This window comes from Lithobates pipiens, unplaced genomic scaffold (assembly GCF_037356315.1).
Source record: "Lithobates pipiens isolate NorthernLeopardFrog02 unplaced genomic scaffold, aLitPip1_a1.2 Scaffold_22, whole genome shotgun sequence".
Classification (NCBI taxonomy): Eukaryota; Metazoa; Chordata; class Amphibia; order Anura; family Ranidae; genus Lithobates; species Lithobates pipiens.
Genome location: NW_027507784.1, coordinates 79,911,957 through 79,938,608, shown reverse-complemented (window position 1 = coordinate 79,938,608; position 26,652 = coordinate 79,911,957). Strand labels below are relative to the sequence as shown.

Genomic DNA, 26,652 nt, shown 5'->3' with positions numbered 1-26,652 from the left:
ATCTCCTGTACCGTGTCCCCAGTCTGACCATCTCCTGTACCGTGTCCCCAGTCTGACCATCTCCTGTACCGTGTCCCCAGTCTGACCATCTCCTGTACCGTGTCCCCAGTCTGACCATCTCCTGTACCGTGTCCCCAGTCTGACCATCTCCTGTACCGTGTCCCCAGTCTGACCATCTCCTGTACCGTGTCCCCAGTCTGACCATCTCCTGTACCGTGTCCCCAGTCTGACCATCTCCTGTACCGTGTCCCCAGTCTGACCATCTCCTGTACCGTGTCCCCAGTCTGACCACCTCCTGTACCGTGTCCCCAGTCTCTGACCACCTCCTGTACCGTGTCCCCAGTCTCTGACCACCTCCTGTACCGTGTCCCCAGTCTCTGACCACCTCCTGTACCGTGTCCCCAGTCTCTGACCACCTCCTGTACCGTGTCCCCAGTCTCTGACCACCTCCTGTACCGTGTCCCCAGTCTCTGACCACCTCCTGTACCATGTCCCCAGTCTCTGACCACCTCCTGTACCATGTCCCCAGTCTCTGACCACCTCCTGTACCGTGTCCCCAGTCTCTGACCACCTCCTGTACCGTGTCCCCAGTCTCTGACCACCTCCTGTACCATGTCCCCAGTCTCTGACCACCTCCTGTACCATGTCCCCAGTCTCTGACCACCTCCTGTACCATGTCCCCAGTCTCTGACCACCTCCTGTACCATGTCCCCAGTCTCTGACCACCTCCTGTACCATGTCCCCAGTCTCTGACCACCTCCTGTACCATGTCCCCAGTCTCTGACCACCTCCTGTACCATGTCCCCAGTCTCTGACCACCTCCTGTACCATGTCCCCAGTCTCTGACCACCTCCTGTACCATGTCCCCAGTCTCTGACCACCTCCTGTACCATGTCCCCAGTCTCTGACCACCTCCTGTACCATGTCTCCAGTCTCTGACCACCTCCTGTACCATGTCCCCAGTCTCTGACCACCTCCTGTACCATGTCCCCAGTCTCTGACCACCTCCTGTACCATGTCCCCAGTCTCTGACCACCTCCTGTACCATGTCCCCAGTCTCTGACCACCTCCTGTACCATGTCCCCAGTCTCTGACCACCTCCTGTACCATGTCCCCAGTCTCTGACCACCTCCTGTACCATGTCCCCAGTCTCTGACCACCTCCTGTACCATGTCCCCAGTCTCTGACCACCTCCTGTACCATGTCCCCAGTCTCTGACCACCTCCTGTACCATGTCCCCAGTCTCTGACCACCTCCTGTACCATGTCCCCAGTCTCTGACCACCTCCTGTACCATGTCTCCAGTCTCTGACCACCTCCTGTACCATGTCCCCAGTCTCTGACCACCTCCTGTACCATGTCCCCAGTCTCTGACCACCTCCTGTACCATGTCCCCAGTCTCTGACCACCTCCTGTATAAAAATATTTTTTTAAAAACAGTCATTTTCGGTATCGGTGCTGTTTCGGTATCGGTTTTCGGCCTAGTGTATTTTTCATTTTCGGTATCGGCACCAAAAAACCCATTCGGTGCATCCCTAACAGTGAGTGATCAGTACTGATCACTCACTGTGTTCATTCATAACTGAAGCATAATAAACAGTTTACTATGCTTTTGTTTATGAATTAACAGGAGCCTCGTCCTCCTGTTCATTAAACTGCAGTACAGCTGAGGCTACAGAGAAGGACGGGGTTCTCAGTTGCTTTCTTGGTTTCAAAAGTGAGATCTGTTTAGATGTAAAGATGAGATCTGTTTAGACCCGATATCTCAGCAAAGAAACCCCAAAAAAAACCTCACCAAAAAGCCTAAAAACATAAAAAAAAATGATAATAAAAAAAGTGATATAAAAAGCCATGCCCAATATGAAGCATAAATTGTCATGTATAAAATGCATGAAAGTAACAAACCTACAGCTTTTATGCTGGCCATACATTATACAATTGTCTTGTACAACTTTAATATAATATTTTAGGTCAAATCTAAACACTTTCAGTTTGTATGCAGTCAGGCAGGCCCTTGCACTACATCATTAAAGTCTAATGAAAATTCAATAAGACAATTGTATAGTGTATCTCCAGCTTTATAACGATTTTAACTGTTTGGGGGGAGTGGAGAGAATTTAATTTCTATTGGGCGCTGTTCTGTCCCTGGAGTTCCCAGAAACACGCCTCCTACCTGGCCGCAGACAAACTCAAAATGGTGCCGGCTCAGCCCTCAGGCACTTCATGTGACACATCTGTCATTCCTCTCCGCCAATTGGAGGTGGCGTGAGCGAGGCGACACGCGCTGGCTGTGAGTCTCTGATGTGCGCTGACCGGAGTAGCGGCAGCTGAAGAGACATTCGGATTTCTCCTCCCTCCAGCCTGCGGGTGGCGATAGAGAACGGCACTGTGCAGTGAAGACAGGCAGGCCTGTGTGTGCGTCATGGGAAAAGCTGCAGTGCTCTGTGTCTCTGTCTGCGGGATGGGGGAGGAGGGCACAGAGTGTGGAGATCCCGGAGGAGGGACAGCGGGGCACCATGTCCGACAGGCACGTGCAGTGTGGAGGCCGGGGAGTGTCTGTGTCCCGACAGTACTCTGTGTGTGACTGAAACAACCTCTCCCCCCTCTGTATGTGAGAGATATGCCCACCCCCTCCAGTGTGTTATCCCTCGGGACCCGGTGTCATTGGATTTGATTGACTGCAGTGAGAGCCAATGGCTGCGCTGCCATCAATCTATCCAATTAAGAGGCGAGAACCCCGGGCAGGGAGGTACAGTGTGTGGATTGAGGGGCCGGTCACTGTCAGAAGTTTTTCACCTTAATGCATAGGATGCATTAAAGTGAAAAAACCCCTTTAAGAAAAGCACATCTCATAGAACTTCCTTCATTAAACACGGGAGTGGGAAGAGAAATTAACACTTCAGAAGGTTTTAGACTGAAATATATTTTTTAATATAACAAAACCAGTTTTTACCATAATTGGTATTAAAAAATTAAATAGATCTTACAGTTCAAAAATCGGGCTAAAAAGAAATGTTAGATCAGGGATATGCAATTAGCGGACCTCCAGCTGTTGCAGAACTACAAGTCCCATGAGGCATAGCAAGACTGACAGCCACAAGCATGACACCCAGAGGCAGAGGTATGATGGGACATGTAGTTTTGCAAGAGCTGGAGGTCCGCTAATTGCAGATCCCTGCGTTAGATGAATAAAAAGGCATTTTAACTGTGCAAGAATGTAAAAATTATAGGTATGCACCTGATGCATGTTGATCAATGTTGCCGATATGTGACAGATGTTGGGCTAAACCAACTCATTGGCAAAATGAAGTGTAAGGCACTTATTAAACAAGTCTAAGCAACAGTTGTGAAAGTCAAAATGCACTAATCTTAAAACCAGGCTTTGCTAAAAACAAAAGTCTAATAAAAGATTAAAAAACACCTTTTAATTCTACTGCCTTCTTGGGTATCCCTAAAGGGAATCGCTGCAACCCCTCATACATTTTAGAGAGACAACGGGGGTTATTTACAAAAGGCAAATCCACTTTGCACTACAAGCGCACTTGCTGTAAATCTGAGGGGGTAGATCTGATGATTCTCATCCAATCAAGCTAAAATGCTGTTTTTATTTTCCTTGTGTGTCCCCCTCAGATCTACAGTGACTGCACTTCTAGTGCAAAGTGGATTTGCCTTTTGTAAATAAACCCCCAATATCCCTTTCAAGTGCAAAATTGTTATTGCAAAATAACCTGTTACACAAACATCCCCAATATCAGACACCAGGGGGAGCAGTAAATGAATTTGCTCTGTAATGCGGCAGCATATCTGAGCGCGCCAGGTATTTTGTTGCTGGCACTGAGAGGGGGGGGGGGGGGGGGGGGGATAGCAGCGAGTATCAGTGGGCTGGAAAACCTTTGCAAAAAATAAAAATAAAAAAAAAAAAATAAAAAAAAAGGGGGGGGGGGGAGCAGCTACTTTGTCCTGAATGGGCAAGGCTACAAAAGTGTTTAGCCTAGGCTCACACTGAGTTGCACAGAAACCACACCACATTCCTGTAAAAATTCACATGTGATGCAGTGCAATTTGAACCCATTCAATTTGTACAGCTCAAAATTGCACCGCATCTGCAACCAGATCACCTGCTGCAGATCGCAAGGGCAGTGGGATTGAATACAGTGCAAGAAATGTACACATTCTACAGTGAACCAAAACTAAAGCCAAAAATGCATTGCTCTCCAAAGTCTCATTGAGATTTCACCTCACTTCCTGTTCCAGCAATGTTGACACAAGCACAAGAAATCTCCCCAAAAGACAGGGCAACAAAATATTAAAAACTGAGCTGAGGTTCCAGCACTTTCCCCATTGTATCCAATCAAAATTTGACTGGAGGTGATCAACCTCTGATTTACAGGCATCAAAGCTCCTGCTCAGCATTGAAGTAAGCCAAGAATGGAGAACAGCAGCTTCCCCACAAGGCTTTTTATCTGACCTAACTGCAGGATTCAGGGACTGGGTAAGGAGCGGGCCACACTTTCAGCTTTTGCAGACACTTGTCCATTAAAACTCCACATCAATCATAATGACCGAATCCATATGTCAGACTTGGAACTTGCAGAGGAATCGGCCAAGACCACAATACGAATGTTTCTACCAGAATAAAACTTCTCGGGCTCTTTAAAATAAAGACAAGTTTTGCTTTCCAGAAAAGCTCTGAAAAAAAAAAAAAAAAAAAAAAGTCTAAAAGCACGTGTCTCTTGGTGTCAAGGAAATCCAGCCTGGAAAGCTTTGAGTTGTAGCGGGAAGGAGCTTCCAATGTCAGTATTTACAGCAACTCTAATCTTCCAGCAGGTAGTTGGGGTTAACAACCAGGTAAGGATCCTCTTCCTTTGCAGCTTCCTCTTCACTGCCAGAGACTTTCAGACTAGTCTGTGATAATTCAATCAGGATCTGATCCTAAAAAACAAAAAAACACAAGGGAGATGCATATTTAGGGGTGAAATCAACCAGGAAATCACACCTCATGACAGACAAGGATATATTAGTGCCAATGCACGCCGTCCCAAATTTTTAGGGCTCGTTCACACCATACCTCTGTGAAAACTTATGTGAAAAACCCGTGCAGATTTCAGTCCGGTTTTTTTTATGCAAGTTAACCTCAGTTTCCATGCGCAACATTTATGTACCCTAGTCACACCAATGTTGGTGTTGCATCTTTTTTCCTGTGCAGAAAACTGCATATAAGTTGCAGATTCCTGCACAGAAAAAAAAATCGTTGTGGTGTTTACAGGGAGCACAGAGAACCATTGTTGTTTTTTGAGCCCTTGCAGAAAAACGGATGTCTCTGCACCATGGTGTGAACAAGGCCTTCATTTGTGCCAGGACATACATGCGATTGTCAGCCTGTTTCCTTCACCTGAAACCATCAGGGCCAGTTCACACCATAGAAATGCAGTCCGGATGCGTTCCAGATGCTTTTCTGCGTGCGTATTTTTGATGCAGCCCAGTGCACCCCCCAACTGTAAATAAGGACATATTCATTCCAGTCTGTTTAGGGTGCGTTTTACAGTGTTTAAGTACAGTCCAGTGCAAGCACTGGTGTGAACTATTCCGTTGAAAACCATAACTTACCATTCATTTTTGATGAAAAACAATAAAAAAAAAAAAAAAAAAAAAAAACACAGATAACTGCCCTGATCAGCTCTCGAAAGCTCTGTACTAATGATCTGATTATCGTCCGATTGGTTTGAAAGTGGTATTTTTCATACTATTTTCTGATCGTGTGTACCAGGCATTAGGCACTATAGAAGAAATAGGTGCAGATCAAAAAGGAACCCCCCCCCCCTTTCCCCAACACACAGTCATCAAAATACAGTTTGTTGAAAGTGCGAGTACCTAACTGCCATTTCCACTGCAATCACTCAGAATAAAACCATCAGATTACAACAGTCATCCCTCCAGGGAAGGTTTGGAGGTTTACGTCCAGTGGCTAGGTACTGATATTTGTATTCAGGTGATGCTTGGAATGAAGATATGTGAAAAAAATTTGATTTCTCTCATTTACATACAGAAATAACGGTCAAGTAAAAAAAAAATGAGTTGAGACAAAAACCTGTGTTTTGTTTACAGACTGCTCTGGGAATGAAAAACCCACTTGGGTTATAAATGCAGGTCAACTGCACCCTTCAAAATTCTGAATGGTCACAGAACACACAGCCTCAAACTGATGCAGTCGAAAGCTAAAAGCCTGTCCGCACAGAATCGAACGCTCTCAGATTAGGACTGTAGCAAATATAAAGATTAAACTAGCAGAATAGGACTTTGCTGTTGTAAGCACCCCTGGTCCTAGTTTATCAGTTTTGATAGAAAGTGTAATCCGCATGTAAAATATGAACCATAATAAAAATAGATTACATACTAAATGCCATCATTACAGTCTTAACTGCATATAGTTCTAAAGGATAACTTTCACACCCATTGACACTACAAGAGTTTCATGTTGGTAAATGGTTATCGAAGTGACTCAGAAAGGTAGCAGAGAGAGCGCAAAAACATAAAATATATGCTTGCTGTAAACTAAAAGATACTTTTACAAAGAGTTCAGTAGCCATTTATATAAGCCATCTTAGAGCTAGTTGGAGCTTACACGGGGCTGGAGACTGTCCCTCCACTCTATGCGACAGCACCGGGCCATTTACCAGTGCCGTCACATACACAAGTATCAGGAATTTTTTTTTTGCTCCCAGTAGTAAAAAGGAGAGGTGGCTGATCCAGGAAAAGTACGTACTGCTGAGAAGCAATGCACGAGCTCATTAGGCCCTCTATAACCTATGGGTAACTCCCAGTTCAGGGAAAAAAGAAAAAGCAAGATGAACTTGCAAACTAGGTAGATTGTCTCCGGAGAGCGTTGCATTCTGTTAACCCAGCAACTGCCATCATGCAATTTTAAAGGCCAAGTCCACAGTTTAGACCATGGGTGCTCAACCTGTGGCCCTCCAGTAGTTGCAGAACTACAATTCCCATCATGCCTGTGGGAGTCATGCTTGTAACTGTTAGCCTTGCAATGTCTCTTGGAACTTGTAGTTTCAGCAACAGCTGGAGGGCCACAGGTTGAGCACCCATGGTTTAGACCACGTTACACCCATCAGGATACAACATGAAGCAGGCTCACATATGCCATACACAAAAATCAATCCACCCCCCCCATGCAGATTTATGATCCTTTGAATTTAGCATAGTGGTTTGTGGCTCCGCTTGAACAATTGTATCATCCAGATCTGAGAGATATACTGCACATAAACAGTTATCACTGCACATCGACTATGTGGGTGATCCCTACTCCACATCTCATCTGAGGAAAACATTGCAAGATGATCGCACAATGCCTGCGACAACGATTGTGGGAGCAATGCTCTGCTAGATTCGGTGTAAAAAATGAGCAGATTCACATCAGATCAGTGTTGCATTCGCTACTTTTTTTTGCAAAAGGCAATACAAACCCATTACCTCTTGCATAGAGATCCAGCAGCACCGCTACACAGAAAGCTACGTTTTGTAATTATATTTATGTTGAAGACTGTCAATATACTTACATAATGAACTAGTCTGTGGATAACTTTCTCAATAATCTGTTTCCGGTTTACGAGTTCCTCTTCAGAGTCGATCTCTGACTCTATATCCTTCAGATACCAGTTAATGAGCTCACTTTTCTTCTGTGTTGATTCATCCTCATCTGTGTGGACCAAGCACAAGACAAGCCAATTAACGACCACGTCCCTGCTATAAGCATTAACCATGACACAAATGTTTAGCCTGCTTACTGACCTTCTATCTTCCTCAGCTGCAGGACCAACAAATTGGAGATTCTCTTGTATTCTGTAAAGCTGAGACGCAAGCTTGGTTTAGCAGATGTCTCCATAGGCTCGCTATCTGCGTGACCATTTATTCCATTCACATGACCGTTGGGTATTCCGGCATCGCCTGAAACAGCAGCACGTTAGAGGAGGAAAGTCTTGGCATCATGACCAGTCCTAGGCAGGAAATCATAGAACACTCACCATTGATGCCCTCCTGAGCTGGCTCTTCCTCCTCATCCTCCTGATCCAGGTTCACATCCGGAGTCTCCACTCTTATAATGGACTTGTTCAGAAGCCGGAAAGCTTCTTTGACATGTTTTGGCTGCACCTGTAGTAGATTGGGAGAAGATATATATTCAAAATTTCTTCACCCATTTAGATCAATATGTATTCTACATTTTTTTTTTTTAAACCAAAAAAACACGATAGGCTGTAATTAATTGGCTTGTGCAAAAGTTATAGCATCTACAATCTATGGAATGTTTTGAGACAGCAAATCTCTATAATGACAAAGTTCCATAATCCTCACCTCATCACTGCAATGCATCCTCGCCATGGATTCAGACAGGCGGATCATACTCTCCAGCTGCCGGACAGTGATCCTCCAAGCCGACTTAGTAACTCCAGAGCCATCCCTCTGCCGCAGCCTCTTGTACTGCTCCACTATGAAGTCTTCTGAGTCTTTGGAAATCTGTTGCAAGTTGAAAAAGTTTTATATAAAAGGCAAAAACCATACAGAAAAAAATAAATAAAATAAAATCCAGCTTTTTGCAAAAAAAAAAAAAAAAAAAAAAAAAAAAAAAAAATCCTGTAAACTTACTTTAGGCTTGAACTGCCGGGCAAAGAGCAGGTATCTACGGACTTCATCGAGGGTGTACACTCTATCAATGGATTCTTCAATGCGGGAGTGTAGGTCAACAATACGCCGAGCAATGGCGTAATCCGTCACCTGAAAACCATTACAAGTTATTAGGACAGAATTCTCAGACCGAACCAAGCTAATAAACCTGGATACTAAAGCAATTATCGAAAAGTCGTTGGGTTTAATGAGAATGGTCAGACTAAAATAAAATAAAATAAAAAACTCAATTTAAAATATATAGCTAAAGCCAAAAACAGTTTTGGAGAGTAGGAAAGGGTCAGAAGAGTACACATTGGAGAAATTAACCCTCCATTTGTCTTGGTGACAAATTAAATAGGAAATTCAAAATATGACAGGTGTCACTAGAACAGGTAATAGAGGAGAATCTTCCTACAACGATACCTTCCAGTGTCACCTGTCTATGGGGGAACTCCTCACTTTGGGAAAACGCGTTACTAGTCATTATCTTGGTTATGAAGACTTCACTTAACTAGAAAGATTAATCTAAAATGCTTTGATGGTACCTCATTGCATTCATCAACCAGGATGAAAAAGAGGTCAAATCTTGACATGATCGGAGCAGACAAGTTTATGTTCTGTTTCAGGGACTTTGACCTGTCATAACGACCGCCAACAGGATTTGCAGCAGCCAAAATGGATGTTCTTGCATTCAGCGTTGCCTGATGAAGAAAAAAAAAGGTACAAAGTCAGGTAAACTCCCAGAAGGAAATGTATTAGAGGGAAACTGGTCATCCAGTCTGTAAGGATTACCTTAACACCAGCTTTGGTGATGGAGATGGTTTGCTGTTCCATGGCTTCATGGATTGCCACCTGGTCTTTCAGGTCCATTTTGTCAAATTCATCGATGCAACACACACCCTGGAAAGGGAAAAACGTATTAGTTGGGGCAGTCAATGCAACGCAGCAAGTAGGCAGTTGCACTGGATCAAAATGCACTGAGCAAAGTTACAGGCATTACAGTCTAAGCTTATATGGTTATAGGTCTGTGGGATAGGCTTTAAGGCATAGAAAGCATAATATATCAGGGCAGAAATGCCACCTCTGCCATACATGCCCATTTTCCACTGTTTTAACCCTTTTCAAAAAACTAGTTATCCTGATCCTAGTCCCTGGTTATCTGCCACAAATGCAGGCAGCTCTTCTCTTGTGGAATGACTATTCTTTGTGGACAGAAATTTCAAGGCCGACGTGGGCCCAGGGGCAAAAGCCATTTAGTCTGTTTGGGTCAAGCTGGCCCAAATGACCTATCGTAACAAACTTTCAAATTACATTTTTGTTAAAAGATCAGAAGTTGTTTGTGTTTGCCTATACTTTACCACAGGCAAAAAAACATAAGCCATATTATATCCATTAACATCACATCAGCAGCAGACCTCAGAAGCTAAAAGTGGAACTTTAATCAAAAAATTAAGTCAGCTAGATCACTTAAGACTGGCTCCTTTGGCAGGTATAGCTATATAAAAACCATTAATAAGTGTCTATACTGTTTAAAATCCAGTAATACCCTGCTCTGCACATGCTCAGTTGCTCTCAGTTTTCAGGCACTGCCGCTTTTGTAAAGGCCGATCTGCTGACAGCCTTAAAGTGGAATAAACCCTACTATCCAAGGAAGCTGCTTCTGTTTCATCTGCAACTGCTATGATGCTGCACATGTGATCAGTTATGACACCAGCCATTTGATGGTTTGACAGTATTTTTGAGGACACAAGCAAATGTGACAGTTACATTCCTTGAATGCTGGGAATGGTAACTTTTTTTGAAACCGTTAGATGGGTTTAGTTACGCTTTAAGATTTACTGCTGATCAGGGGGCTCTGGGCTTCAGGGAAGAAACAGGAACATTGCTGGAGGCAATATAGAGCACACACCAATTTTGGTAGCATAATTAAATGTGGAATGTACGTAGCTCGAATAGAACATTATTTTATCAAATTGTAAAGTTCTGCTTTAAAGCCAAAAGTTTCTGGTGAACATTTTCATATCCTGCTTCAGAGTGAATGCAGAGACTGCAGCACCGACTACCAGCCCTGGAGGTATAAAAGAAACCAATAAGGAGAACTCACATTATCGGCCAACATCAAGGCTCCGGCCTCTATCACAAATTCATGGGACTCCTCGTCCCTCACTACAGCCGCAGTCAGACCGGCAGCGCTGGACGCCTTCCCGCTGGTGTACACCGCCCGCGGGCTGAACTCCTCAACGTGTCTGCGGAAACGAGTAAACTTTGTAAAACTGATGTGCAGAGGAATTCATTAATGCAAATCACCTCTCGTTAAATACAGATTAAAAAGGACTGACATGTGCAAGCCATTTGCTTGCAGAACATTCACAGCAACACATACCCCAAAAAAAACTGCCGAATTTCACTCTCTCAAACATTGACTATTTTTAATCCTCATGCTGCTAGCATTAGTAATCAGATAGGAAAATATGTCATATTAACTAGATTTACATTTTAGTTACTTCCAAGTTTCCAGAAATAGATGTCGTCCTATAGCCAAGGAATCTTCAGGAGGGGAGGAGAGCTTTTCTCAGCTAAGCACACCCACCTGTCTGCATACCTGAGGTAAGGGCAGACAGATTCAAGGAAGTAAATGCTACATGAACATCTAGGAGGGCACCATGCCCTCCCCAAAGCATCTGCACTGCCTGAATCTACTCCTATTCTCTGCTCTACCAGAAGTAACCCCCTGACTGCCCTGTTGCCCCCTTAGATTTCACCCTGTACGTGAATCATTTGCTCTTACTCAAGATGGCCACAGCCACAAATGCTAAGGCGAGTTGTTTTTCAAAGCGAGCGCTTGGCAAGAAAAAAAAAAACACCACACAACACAACAAACCATGGAGACATGGATGGGAGAGTTTGCTTTGAATATTCAAAATTAAAAAGCATTTTTTGGTCTGTGGTGCTCCAGATATAGTGTGGGTTTGCACAAAGGAGGGGAAAAAAAAACAAAAACAAAAAACATTTTTTTGTATTGAACATGTTTCCCAGGCAGATTACAGAGCTTTGAGATGAGCTAAAACCACTGTTTGCATTGCATTTGCTCCTGAGTGGCAACTGGCCACAAAACGCGTTAAGCCTGTCGATGTCATGTTCCAAACACATAGCTTTACCTCAACTGTGATTTGCATCCTATAACCCAATTGTATCCATTACTCAATTAGCATTGGCTTTTTATACTAGTCATTTTCATGGGGATACCATGAGATTTCAGGTACGTGCACGAATTAATTTTTTTTTGTATGCCATCGTCTTGTGTACATAGATAAAAATACTCATGTTCAATGCTTTGTTTATATGCAGAGTAAACAATTTTACAATTTCTCCTACCATGTGTCTTGTGCCTCACTCAAAGTCCCCCCAAAAAAAAAAACTAATTTATGTAGTGCAAGGGTCTGCCTGATTGCATACAATTTGAAAGGGTTTAGGTCTGACCTCATATTATATGGTTTTGGTAAATCTAAAAGGAAAGTTGTACAAGAAAATTGTACAAAAAGGATATAGTGTGTAGCCAACTTTAGAATGACAACACTTTCATTATTTCAGGGTCCCGGGGGAGATTTCGCCTTACTTCCTGACCTGGTGAAGATGTGTCACCAAGACAGGAGACAATTAAAGTGTAAGCCCACCTTCAATGTATTTAACTCCATAGGTGATGAGCTGTCAGTGCCCAGGCAGCCAGTGTAACAGTCTGAGGATCTGAAATCTATGCTTCCCTCTCCTCTTTAAGGCTTCTGGTAACAGAACAATTTGGATTGGCAAGTGGGAATGCAAGGAATCACTCTGATCTACCTTGTAAGCAATGCCAAAAAAGGGGAGGAAGAGGAAGAAGGCGGCATTTCAAATTCCCAAACCAATGCACTGGCTGCTTGGTCAGACAGCTCAGAAGCAGGATTATGTTTCTAGCTTTTTTGCCAGTGTCCAAAACAGCATAACCCTATCATAATGAAGATACTGTATGTGCAGGAAGTACAACAAAAACAGGCAGATTTCTATACTGTGTGATCTAGTCTTCATATAAAATAAACCACAATTCTACAGCGTCCAAGACAGTCAGGACATATTCAACACCGATGTGATGTAGAAAATTGCATTATGCCAGGCATATACAAGCTCTCTCTATATCAAAATGGAATGCACATGTGGAAATGGCTTTTGTTTGGGCAGCTGTACCCACTATAGAAAAAAGAAAAAGAAATGCATGTTCTACTTACTTGAGGAACTGACTCTTTGCTGTACTTGGGTCTCCGACAATGCAAACATTGATGTCTCCACGCAGAGATGTGCCCTCCATAGTGGTCTTTGGGACACCACCAAAAAGCATGAGCAAGACGCCTCGCTTCACCTCATCATTACCTGCATGATGAGGGGGAGGGGGGAGAATTAAGATTATGACAACACTTTGCAGAAGCTGCAGGCTCAGTGGAGGATCAACTTACCATGTATGGTAGGGAAGAGACTGGTGCACAGATTATGGTACAGGTTCTTATCCTGGCTCATCTCAAAAACCTTCTCCCATTCCTTCACAGTCATCTGGTTCTTAATGCTCTCCGCTGTCATGTCCTCATCGTTGAGATCTTTTCCACCAAACTGGAAGAGAAAAATAAAAAAAAAATAAGGGTATTTAGAAATTGGGCAAAAAATGTTTTCTTAACTCTCACACCATCACCTACATCCCCGTCACACAATTAACCGAACAGGCCGAAAGCGATCTCTCAACAAGAGACCCCATATAGCTCCATGAGCAATGCACACAAGTACAAAGTATTCCTGCTTTTCTGTTTAAAGAGGATCTCCAGTCTCCTGTGTCACAGAAAGAGAAGAGAGGCACCTTTAAGTGTAGCAATATGTTTACATTTAATAAGGGTACAACATTTAGCAACTCACATGGTTGATTAAAGTGGTTGTAAAGTACATTTTTTGACTTTTACCTACAGGAAAGCCTATAAAGGCGTTTTACCTGTAGGTAAAAAAAAAAAAAATATCTCCTAAACCTGTACGGTTTAGGAGATATTCCCCTCGCAATGCGCCGCTGACTGCAGCGGCACATGCGCACAGGGAATTCTCGGCTGTAAGCCCGGCAGACGCCAGAGCCTGCCGGGAAGAATCTCCTGCGCGCATGCGCGGGAGTGACAATATCGCGGCTCCGGCCACTCAAAGCGCCGCGTTACCCGGAAGAAACGCAGAGGGAACATGTAGCTCCCTCTGCGTGGATCGGGTCAGATGTCGGGGCCTCGTTCTAAGGGAAGTATTTCATAATGAGCTAGAATGCGGTGCGGTTTTCCATTGCAGGCGAGTTAAAAAAAAAAAAAAAAAAAAAAAAAAAAAACAGCGGGTTTACAACCACTTTAAAACAGGCACATCCAAGTATGCAGGCATCCAGGGTAAAGCTGTCCACATAGACCGTCTTCACCACTGTCAGTCTGCAAGTGACTGGGAAGACTACAATGCAGTAGAGCGATCTGAAAGCGATGCTTGTGGAATACAGAGTATAAGGGATGATGTTGATGGCAGTGAGGACGAAGTCTATGTGGACAGCTTTACTCCAGATGCGCCTGGTTTTAATTATCAACCATGTGAGTTGCTAAATGTTGTACCTTCAACAACTGTAACCACATTGCTACAAATATATAAATATATATACACATATATATACACACACACTTTTTTTCTTCTTTAAATCAAAAAACACTGTTACCACCATCAATAAAAAATGCGCATTATAAAACTGTATTCTACAGGCATTTCCAAATCTGGACCCTAGAGTAGATACACCCCATTTGTACAATAGGCCCACATGTTACCTACCCTAGGATTTGTCGCTGAAACATAGCATGCAAGGAAGACCAGTTTGTAGGACAGGTCTCGGACACCAAGCGCTTTAAGACCGCGGACTCCTTCTGCTTCATAACCTTCAGCTGCTCCCACTCGAGTGCTCGTTTCCGCTCGAACACCTGTTAGAAAATGATCAGTCATGAAACCCACCCACAGGTATGAGCATATGACACCCCCTACCCACCCCCAATGCCAAAATATACACACTCTCACGAAAGTGAGTACACCCCTTGCATTTTTGTAAATAATTTTATTATACCTTTCCATGTGACAACAGTGAATAAATGACACTGCTACAATGGACATTTTCACTTACGGGTGTACTCACTTTTGTTGCCAACGGTTTAGACATTAATGGCTGTGTTGAGTTATTTTGAAATTTTGAAGGGACAGAAAATTGACACCGTGCGCAAGTGAAAGACTTTACTCCCTGCAGGCTTTTTCTGGCACAGAGACTGAAAGCAGTAAAGGCAAAGACAGCCAGGCCTATTGTATTTTCAAAAGGTGAGAAAGGCAGGCTACATCTACACATGCAGGTCTCCTTATGGTTTGCATCTTTTTCTTCTTGCATTAGATTATGCTGATGGATGGCCAGAACACATCGGCTCCATAAAATCTGCACTTGCATAATTTTATTGGGTTTAAAAACAATATTAAAAAAAAGTAGTTACAGAAACAGACTAACATTTGAGAAATACACTCCATCAGTGCCATTTTATTTTTATACTGTGGTAATTTTAAACCTAAATATTGCTAAATGGTCAGAATCCGGGCTCTGAGATTAGACCAATATATTATACATTATGTCTATGATATAAATATGAAACACTAAAATACTTTTAAAAAATTAAATGAATAGGCCAACTCATCCAGGTTTGATACATTTAGCAACATGGTCAGTATTACTGCACCAATAGTGTCACAGCGATGACACATGGCTGAGCTATGAAATGTAACAGACACATCTTAGCCAAAAGGAAAACAAAGAAGATACCAAATAGATAAACAGGTCAGACTTTTAAGGGATGGAAGCAAATAGGAAAGTAGAAAAAATATATATATTTTATTGAAAAATGCAATATCATAACAGTGTACAAAACAATATAAAAATCATATGAAATGATATAATTTGTACATTGAGCCCTTGTGCGTTGCATCTACGCATAAAGGCTTCCTCAGGACACGGAAAAAGGTTCAAAGATGTAGCAAGAGAGAACAATAAATCTTACTATGTTCAAATGAGCTGCGCCTCAAGTACACATGTCATAGCAACCAGGACAGATCCAAATATATGGAGCGGTCAACCACACTGTGAGAGTGGACAGCAAGTGCCACATTCTGATGAGTACAAACAGAAAATGATAGTTGCTTATAGCAGGGGCAGGAAAGAAGTCTCAGTCAGTAAATTTCCATCAATGGGGACAGCCAATAGAGGACATAATCCCATCCACATAAAGCTTAGTAGATGCTGGTGACACATATTATGGTCAAACAGCATATAAAGACTAAAAAGGTAAAAGTATTTTTATGGAGACAATGAAGGCATACCCCTTGGAGACAGCCCAATGCGATATCACAGTGTGGTTGACCGCTCCATATATTTGGATCTGTCCTAGTTGCTACGACATGTGTACTTGAGGCGCAGCTCATTTGAAGATAGTAAGATTTATTGTTCTCTCTTGCTACGTCTGAACCTTCTCCAGTGTCCTGAGAAAGCTTTTACAGCAAAACACATAGATGCGACGCACAAGGGCTCAACGTAAAAATGATTTCATTTCATATGATTTTTATATTGTTTTGAACACTGTTATGATATTGCATTTTTCAATAAAATATATGTATTTTTTCTACTTTCCCATTTGCTTCCATGCCTTAAAAGTCCGACCTGTTGATATCTATTTGGTGTCTTCTTTGTTTTTTCCTTGATACATTACGGATGTGGCATTGTGGGTGCTCCCCCTTCCTATGAGAATAAAAAAAAGAAGAGTTCCCCTTGGGGTTTTCAGGCAGCAACAAGAAGCAGAGATAAATCCGTGAAAAGTTATATTTATTTTATTGATTCAATGGCTTATTTGCCATATTTCCCCCTTCCTATTTCACATCTTAGCCAAACATGCATGATCCGTCTTCAGAGTATTCCACAATCTGAAGACCTTGCACAGTTACCTGGAGTAGCCAACTGAGCGATATCCGGTACAACGATTAGAGATCCAGTGAAATCACATCTGTCACCAGCCTGACAAGACTCCACAGCCTCAGCACGGAGGATGATTTCCACACTACGAGGAATACTGCCCCGTGGGAGCTCCGCCTGAGTCTCCTGGATACGAACCTAGGGAGAAGAATAAGACTGCGTGTCACGCCAGAATCTGATGTCCCTGCGGTAGGTGATGGGCGCACAAATACCATCAGGCTTTTATATGCCAACTATTTCATTTCCTAAACGCAGTAAAACAAACTGCAATATGTGTCCATTCTTTATGCCGAGTGTGACCTGGTCCAAAAATGTTAAAGCGGAATTAAGCCTGTAAATGGTCCCCAGGTGGTTTATTTCATAATGTGCACCACGTGTAAGCTCATTAAAGTGATGGTTTAAAAAAAAAAAAAAAAAAAAAACTTTCCAAACAGGTTATACTGACCTGCTCTGTGCGAAAGGGTTTTGCACAGAGCGGCCCCAATACCCCTTTTCTGGGGTCCCCCCACAGCGCTCTTGGCTCATCCTCTTCACCGAGTGCCTCCACAGAGAGCCAATTTCCATGGGGCGCTCGTGCGGGTGCACTCCCGAGTCCTGCTGCTGCGTCCATTCACACAAGACAATAGTTCGGTCAATTGATTTGATCGACATCAGTGGGAGCCAATGGCTATTGGATATTAAACAAAAAAAAAAAAAAACACCCGCCCCACACAATTTTTTTCCTTTTTTTAAGCAGAAAATTGCAATAAGTGTATATTGATTGGTTTGCGTAAAAGTTATAGCATCTACAAAATAGGGGATAGATCTATGGCATTTTAATTTTTTTTCACCAGTAATGGCGGTGATCTGCGATTTTTATCAGGACTGCAACATTGCGGCGGACACATCGGACACTATTTTGGGACCACTGACATTTATACAGTGATCAGTGCTATAAATAGCCATTGATTACTGTATAAATGTCACTAGCAGGGAAGGGGTTAAATAGGGAGTGATGGGACGGCTCAGTGTTTCTATATACTCGGAACACACAATCTGTCTCCTCTCCCCTGACAGGGCGTGGATCTGTGCGTTTACACACACAGATCTGCGTTCCTGCTCAATCGCGGGAGCCCAGGGGACATTGCAGCCGCCAGGCACGTGCACTGGCTACTCTGATCCGGCGGGGGCGTCCGTGCGCCCTATGCCGGCGTGAAGCTGAGGGCATCATATGATGCCCGCCCAGGATGGGAGATCCCATCTGCGGACGTCATATTACCATGGGCGAGTATTGAAGTGGTTAAAGGAGCTCTGGGCGCATTTACTCAGATTTAGAGCTTCTAACCAGTTCTTGAAAGCAGAGATTTCTATTTATCTAAACGCAGGTAAAATGGCCACGTTTAAAAATCACCACGTTTAGAAATGAGGTGAAAATTCCAAACAAAACATAATAAGCAGAGATTCCCACATTGAGGCATTCATACAGATACCCACTTGGGTTGAAGTGGTTTATTACCTTTTGGAAATCAACAAATCGGGACTTATTAGTGTCCAGCATGAAGCGCCTCCTGTTGGCGCACACAGGGTTCCGACAGATACTGGGCTGGGTGTATTTGAACTGCTGCTCCACATCTTTGACTAGAGTCTGACAGTCCAGACAGAGGAAGGTACCACTGACCAGCTCGGGATGCACAGGGTGAGTCCGGACAACCTGACCACTGATTCTCATAAGAGAGCCGATACGAGGAGTGGTCAGTTCTCTGATCCTAAGGAGAAAAAGAAAAACAAACAAGTCTCAGATTCAGCTCTATGCAAAAGACATAACCAAGGCCCCTTTCACACTGGGGCGGGATCGGCTGTAAAGTGGCGCTATTTTAACGCCAATTTACCGTCATTTTAGCGGCGGTATGCGTCCACTAGTGGGGCGGTTTTAACTCCTGCTAGCGGCCGAAAAAAGGTTAAAACCGCCTGCAAAGTGCCGCTGCCCTTCGCCGGCGGTATAGCTGCATTGCCCATTGATTTCAATGGGTAGGAGCGATGAATACACGGCTCCTTCAACCCGTCCAAAGATGCGGCTAGCAGGACCTTTTTCACAGTCCTGCTAGTGCGCCGCTCCAGTGTGAAAGCCATCCGGCTTTCGCAGTGGAGTGAAAGGGGCTACAGCACTAAAAATAGCGCCTGAAAAATGCCCCCGGTGTGAAAGGGGCCTTAATGGCTTTTAGCTAAACACAGGTGTAAGGGGACAGTTTGCCCTGCAAAGGCAAAACAATCTCCAAGTGCACAGGGCCAATGATTCTACTCCACCGCCCTTTTTTAGTGAGGCTGATTGGGACTTTCTAGTGCTATCAAATCGGAGAACAAGTCTTCTGCTCCTCTATACCGGGAAGTAATAGGCATCCATTACACTCGGGGGCTGATCATCACAGGAAGGGAACCGGACACAATAGACAGCACCAAAATAAAAATGCAAGGAGTTGTCTAATACGGTTTCCCATTGCGACAAGTTGACGGACTGGTAATCTGTACCACGGGGAGAATCTGAGTGCAGAAATGAGAAAAAGCCACGTCATGGAGCAGATCTTACTTGTGTCTGCTGGGGAGGTCTTGGAAAGCCACGTAGAATTCCTTGTTCTGGGGAACATTCCCATGGTCTTTGGCAAAAGATCGCACAGCTCGGCAGAGGTACGGGTAGACTCTGATAAGAAGGAATAAGATGTCAGAAGGTGGAGGACGCCGACAATGATTACAGGGGAAAAAAAACGGCAACATTCATAGGATGAGCCTCACCTATAGAACTCCTCCTGGACGGTGGTGGCCAGCTGCTGGTTGAACTGCTCCAGATCCTGGAAGCTGACCAGAAGTGTGTTCCTCTCGGGGCGGATCAGCTCTTCTGCATCACTCTTATACTTCAACTCCCCATCCGTGTTCTGAAACCTGAAAATGACACCAACACACAATCAGTGCCATGAAGGAGAAAGTCTCAATGTGCACCACCTGCATGTAAATGACAACTTCCAGCCACTGAGGAACTACAATCCCCATCATACACCAAAAGACTTTCCTCTTCAGCAGCTGAGAATTTATAATTTCTAGTATAACGTGCCAGTCCGCCATGGAACTACAACTCCCAGCATGATGTCAGTCTCTTATAGCTACCGAAGAACAACTCTCCCCAGCCCCATCGCACCCCCCTTACAGAACCACAACTCCCAGAAAGCCAAGCCAGCCTCATCGCTGCCCCCCACCCCCCGCAGAACTACAACTCTCAGCAAGCCAGCCGCATCGCCGCCCCCGCAGAACTACAACTCTCAGCAAGCCAGCCTCATCGCTGCCCCCCACCCCCCGCAGAACTACAACTCTCAGCAAGCCAGCCGCATCGCCGCCCCCGCAGAACTACAACTCTCAGCAAGCCAGCCTCATCGCTGCCCCCCACCCCCCGCAGAACTACAACTCTCAGCAAGCCAGCCGCATCGCCGCCCCCGCAGAACTACAACTCTCAGCAAGCCAGCCTCATCGCTGCCCCCCACCCCCCGCAGAACTACAACTCTCAGCAAGCCAGCCGCATCGCCGCCCCCGCAGAACTACAACTCTCAGCAAGCCAGCCTCATCGCCCCCCCCCGCCCGCTGCAGAACTACAACGCCAAGCCAGCCCCATCTCATCTATGGGGTAAATAAACGGCCGATCAGTGCCATGACCCCTTCATGTACGGAGGGCCCCGATCACACGGTGACCGGAGGGGTCCCTCCTCCTTCCCTCCCACCGAGACACTCACTCCTCTAGGAAGTCCTGGAACAACTTCTGACACTTGTCGGCCAGCTCATCCTTCACATGGGGAGCGGCGGCGGCCGGAGCACCGGGCTGAGCGACATCCATCCTGATTACCGATCACACGCTGCTACCGCTTGGTACGCTGAGACTTTCGCGCCAAACTGCAGTCACGTGAACCGGTTCGCGCCACTCGCAGCCAATAGGACTAAAGGGACGGGCCAAATTTTCGCGCCATAGAATCCAGAGGGGAGGGGTTAGGGAAGGAACAATAGGCGAGTAGCTGTGTTTCTGGAAGGAGTGCTGTGTGCTCTGAGGGGCGCCCTCTGGTGCTGGGAGGATAAAAACGTTTATATACACGATATTATCAAAAGTATTGGGACGCCTGCCTTTACACGCACATTAACTTTAATGGCATCCCAGTCTTATTCCGTAGGGTTCAATATTGAGTTGGCCCCCCCTTTGCAGCTATAACAACTTCAACTCTTCTGGGAAGGCCGTCCACAAGGTTTAGGAGGGTGTCTATGGGAATGTTTGACCATTCTTCCAGAAGAGCATTTGTGAGGTCAGGCACTGATGTTGGACGAGAGGTCCTGGCTCGCAGTCTACGCTCTCATATATCCCAAAGGTGTTCTATCTGGTTGAGGTTAGGATTCCTCCACCCAAAACTCGCTCATGGACCTTGCTTTGTGCACTGGTCCTCCTGGTGGAGGGAGATTATAATATGGGGTTGTTTTTCAGGGGTTGGGTTTGGCCCCACCAAATGATTTGGACCAGTGCACAAAGTAAGATCCATAAACACATGGATGAGCGAGTTTGGGGTGGAGGAACTTGATTGGCCAGCACAGAGTCCTGACCTCAACCCGATAAAATACCTTTGTGGTGGATTATAGCAGAGACTGTGTACCAGGGCCTTCTCGTCCACATCAGTGCCTGACCTCACAAATGTGCTTCTGGAAGAATGATCAAACATTCCCATAGACACACTCCTAAACCTTGTGGACGGCCTTCCCAGAAGAGTTGAAGCTGTTATAGCCGCAAAGGGTGGGCCAACTTAATATTGAACCCTACGGACTAAGACTGGGATGCCATTAAAGTTCATGTGCATGTAAAAGCAGGCGTACTAATACTTTTGACAATATAGTGTATTTGTAAACGTGTGCGCAGTTAATTTAGTTGACCAAAATATTTCCGTTGACTAAATTAACACAAATTTAGTTGAATAAAGTACAACTAAAACAATTCAGTTGACCAAAATACGACTAAAACTAAACCACCATTTTACATAAAAATGAACATTGACCTACCACACATGAATAAGTGAGGGACATCTACTAAACTAAGCTGCTAAAAGAAAATTAAAGGGCTGTTACTGATTAAAATTTTCGTGTTCGCTTAATCAATTTTTTTTTAATCAACGAATTTCGATTAATTATAACACACATACAGATCCAACTACTTTTAGCTGATCTCCTTGCATTGCAACTCTGCATTAGTCAGTGGTAAATGTGGTATACACTGTATACCAGTGATGGCGGACCTTGGCACCCCAGATGTTTTGGAACTATATTTCCCATGATGCTTAACTACAGTACAAAGTGCATGAGCATCATGGGAAACGTAGTTCCAAAACATCTGGGGTGCCAAGGTTCACCATCACTGCTATATACAATCACCGACACTAGTTAGTTTTGTTGGGCTTGCCGTTACCTTCTCCACCTCGGTGCTCATCTAGGGGTATACTCGAGGTTGATGGCCCAATAAACTGTAGAGAGCGACACTTCAATCCGCTTTAGGAATCTTTATTAGCAAAACATTTAACAGAACACAGTCTCTCAGTAGGGAATAGAGGGTATGGGTAGGAAAGCTCAGGTACTCTTGGAACTGCTGACACTTGAAATGTCTCTCTCTAGGCGATCCAGGGAATAGCCACTCGCAACTGGATGTTACATCTATCGGATAAATCCCCTTTTTGTGGACTTAGCAACCGACAGGTGATTCAAAAGAACATAGTCTCTGCCACAGACTTGGTTGTAGAACTTTAGAATGAGGAAAAGTCTCTGCCACAGACTAGGTTGTAACTGAAGGATGAAACTAGGAACTTTCATGCAGTACCAGTATCTTGCAGCTGGTCCGGCGATACCGTAAGAATGCGGATTCACTTTGGTGTCCTTTCCAGCTTAGCTTCCAGGCTCCTACTGAGCAGCCAGCCTCGTGCGTGGTCCTCTTCTGAAGAGTCCTCCCCTGGTTGCGCTCTCAGTTGCTGGGCCTCTCCAAACCCGAGACAGCACCGGACCACCTTGGAACCCTCCTTCCAGTTACTGTGCCTCGGGCTAGCCAGCCCCGAGACTCGGAAATGGATGGATACGCACCCCAGACCATGAGGGCCTCTGGGGGCTGGTCAGGAGGACCAGGAAGTCAGGACATACTTCTGGACCGGAAACCCAGAACCACGTGACCTCAGCACCTTAAGTACCATCTCCCGGGAATACACAGCGAGACAACGCACCCACTGATTGGCTTAGAGAGAGAGATTGGTTCGACTTTTTGGGTACCAGACTGCATTCCAATGCCTGGCAAAGGTGACACCCACACCAGGCAGAACATAATACAGTCCAGCCAAACTGATGCTGAGACCATAATTAAACCCTAAAGCCCAACTATGGTCTTAGGAAAAACTAAATTTACAAAAACATAGCGCATGCTCTTCAGGAGCCCGGCGCTACACTTAACTTCACAGTTCACACAAATACGTTTTAAATTCAAACTGTAGCACTGATCTAAGTATTTTTTTTTTCCACAGTAGAGTGACAATCCTTCCATTCTAACTAATCACTCTCACCTTATGGCATGGACCCCTGTGCAAACAGGTGGTCATGCAAGCGGGTATCAAAAGGGTTAACACGGACCATAAACTTCTCTCACGTCTCCTTAGATCTCAGCAAGGACGCCAGGTCATGGGTAGAAAGAAAAGATCTAAGTGCTCACCGCTTAAGTATAAGATTTCCTTTTTTTGTTCCAACACAAACTACTCACATAAAGATGATAAAAACACAGCATGTAAAGCCGACAATCGTGTTAGTTCCATAGGGCAGCAGCGGGTGACGTCCTGCGTAGCTCCTCCCCGTACGCGTTACGTTCAATCAGAACTTCAACGTCACCAAACTCCCCCCCCTTTTCCCATCGTTAGCAGACAGAGGCCCTTGGGGAAGGGGGGAGGAGTCCGGAGACGTCAATGTCCTTGACGTCACCGGATCTCAGACAGAACTCCCTCAAGACCCGGAAGCCGGCGGAAAGGTGAGTTACCAATTAAAAAAATTAATCAAGGAATTAATCTTTCATTTCCACAGCCCGAAAAATTAAGAAAAAAGCCTTTATTATTTTTTCTTCTTAGTATTGTATGTTGGTATTATATTAAGGTACAGTGCATACGGAAAATAGTCACAGCCTTTGCGCAATACTTTGGTGAAGCTCCTTTGGCACAAATTACGACCTCAAGTCTTTTTGAGTATGATGCTACAAGCTTGACACACCTATTTTTGGGCAGTTTCTCCCATTCTTCTTTGCAGGACCTCTCAAGCTCCATCGGGTTGGATGAGGAACGTCGGTGCTCAGCCAATTTTCTGATCTCTCCAGAGATGTTCAATCAGGTTCAAGGCTGGGCCACTCAAAGACATTCACAGAGTTGTCCCGTAGTCACTCCTTTGTTATCTTGGCTGTAGGCTTAAACCTTGTACACACGGTACAAAAATCAGAAGGGGATTGTAGATTGACAGGCTGTTGTCCAAAATTCTTATGCTCCTTCTTCAATTTTTTTCCAATTTTCGGACAACAAATGTTGGATGACAGGCTAGTAAATTTTTTGGCGAAGGACGGCTCGACGTCTGATTTTCCGGTGGTCAGTACACAAATCCGTCACACAAAAGTCGAAAGTACAAACACGCATTCTCGGAATCAAGGAACGACTAGGAAGAGTTCGGCCTTGTAAACTACCGCTCGTAATCTAGAATTAACATTCATGACGTAATTCATGAAATGTCAAAATTCTCATCTTCTTTAATGGGATAATAACTACATGCAAAATTACTTTGCATGTAGTTATGCCAAGCGTATTTTAAAAGGCATTTGTTTTGTACTATCTGAAAATCGCAAATCAACGCTCACCAAACTTCCACTAACATGAAATTGGCAGAAGGGGCCCAAAGGGTGGTGCTTGAGAAATGAACTTCCTCTTTATACACTCATAGTACGTCACTACGTTCGTGTTTGTCAAACGACAATTCGTGGATAGTTAGTATGCTAGACAAAATCCTGCACACGCCCTTTTCACAAAAATTGGACGCTCGTCGTAAAACAATCAAACTGTGTACAAGGCTTTAGGATCCTTGTCCTGTTGGAAGATGAACCTTCATCCCATTCTGAGGTCCGAAGCACTCTGGAGCAGGTTTTCATCAAGTATGATTGGCGGAGTGCTGCAGAGATGGTTGTTCTTGTGGAAGATTCTCCTTTCTCCACAGAGAAACGCTGGAGCTCTGTCAGTGACCATCGGGTTCTTGGTCACCTACCTGACTAAGGCCCTTCTCCACCGATCGCTCAGTTTGCCGGGTGGCCCACTCTAGGAAGAGTCCTGGTGGTTCCAAACTTGTTCCATTTACTGATGATGGAGGCCACTGTGGTCATTGGGACCTTCGATGCTGCAGAAAATTTTCTGTGCCTCGTTACAATCCCATCTGAGGTCTACAGACAATTCCTTGGACTTCACGGCTTGGTTTGTGCTCGACATGAATTTACCACAGATGGACACCGATCAAATTGTAGAAACCTCAAGGATGATCAGTGGAAGCAGGATGAACCTGAGCTCAATTTTGAGTGTCATGGCAAAGGCTGTGATACTTATGTACATGGGATTTGTTATGTTTTTTATTTTTAATAAAATTTGCAAAGATTTTAAACAAGCTTCTTTCATGTCGTCATTATGGGATATTGTTCTCGGGTTGAGGTCAGGAGACACAGCCTGATCGCTCTCAATTCGAGCAGATTGATCAGCAACTCGGATTCTACCGTCGACCAGAGGCCCTGAGTCGACTGAACCCCCATCACTCCACCCCAGCCGGATAGACTGGCGTCCGTAGTGACCACTGTCCACTTCAGGAGGAAGGAACGATTTTCCGGACTGAATCACCGGGGACCTCAACCATCAGATCATAGAGTCCCTGACTGGTTGGCTCACCTGGATCTGTCAATCCAGGGACAACTGAGACTTGCCCCATTTTAACAAGATCTCCTTCTGCAGTACTCTGGTGTGGAACTGGGCTTAAGGTACTGCCTCGGAGGCTACCATGAGCCCCAGTAGTCGCATGCAAAACCGGAGCAACCACCACTTGCGGTTCATCAGCAGTTTTACCGTGGACCTGAGAGTCTGCAATTTGTCTGAAGGGAGAAAAACTCTTGCTTCCGTGGAGTCCAACAGCAAACCTAGGTACTCCAGACGCTGGGTTGGCACAATCACCAACTTCTTCAGGTTCAACAGCCACCCAAATTCTTGCAGGGTCTGCATGGTGATCGCCACATCCTCCTAATTCTGAGGTGGAAGATGCTCTCAGGAGGAGATCGTCCAGGTAGCCCACGATTGCAATCCCACGTTGTCTCAGCAACGCCAATACTGGAGCCAATACTTTGGTAATGGGCTTCCCCGACTGCAAAACGCAGAAACTTTTGATGCCGAAGGCATATGGGCATGTGCAGGTACGCATCCTGGATGTCCAAGGACGCCAGGGAGTCCCCTTGATGCAGTGCAGCGACTACTGAGCGAACTGATCCCATCCTGAACCTCTGCACTTTTACAAAGGGATTGAGGGCTTTCAAGTCCAAGATTGGACGTACCCCTTCCTTCTTGGGAACCACAGATTTGAGTAGAATCCTTGGAAGCGTTCCGGAACAGGTACAATCACCCCTCGATTCAGCAAGTCCCTTACAGCCCCCAACAGGGCCTCCCGGCGAACCGGGGACATGGGTATGCTGGAGAGGAAGAATCTGTTTGGCGGCCAAGAGAGGAAATCTATCTTGTAGCCTGTGGAAATCAGATCACAGACACATTGGTTGGATAACCGGGAGGACCACCGGGCTGCAAATTCCCGAAGGCGATCCCCCACCTGAGACAT

General features: G+C 44.8%; 1 protein-coding gene across 1 annotated transcript; it reads right to left on the bottom strand.

Moving 5' to 3' along the window:
- Positions 1-2,906: 2,906 nt before the first annotated feature.
- On the bottom strand, positions 2,907-20,676 carry MCM6 (minichromosome maintenance complex component 6). The gene is made up of 17 exons (XM_077447769.1): positions 20,499-20,676; positions 19,513-19,659; positions 19,310-19,420; positions 18,242-18,491; positions 16,719-16,884; positions 14,526-14,671; positions 13,157-13,307; positions 12,932-13,073; positions 10,777-10,918; positions 9,465-9,572; positions 9,218-9,373; positions 8,652-8,780; positions 8,361-8,522; positions 8,033-8,159; positions 7,800-7,955; positions 7,568-7,707; positions 2,907-4,931 (listed from the first exon to the last, which is right to left on the bottom strand). The coding sequence occupies exons 1-17, from the start codon at positions 20,597-20,599 to the stop codon at positions 4,812-4,814; spliced, it is 2,454 nt and encodes an 817-aa protein (XP_077303895.1). The 5' UTR covers positions 20,600-20,676; the 3' UTR covers positions 2,907-4,811.
- Positions 20,677-26,652: the final 5,976 nt, after the last annotated feature.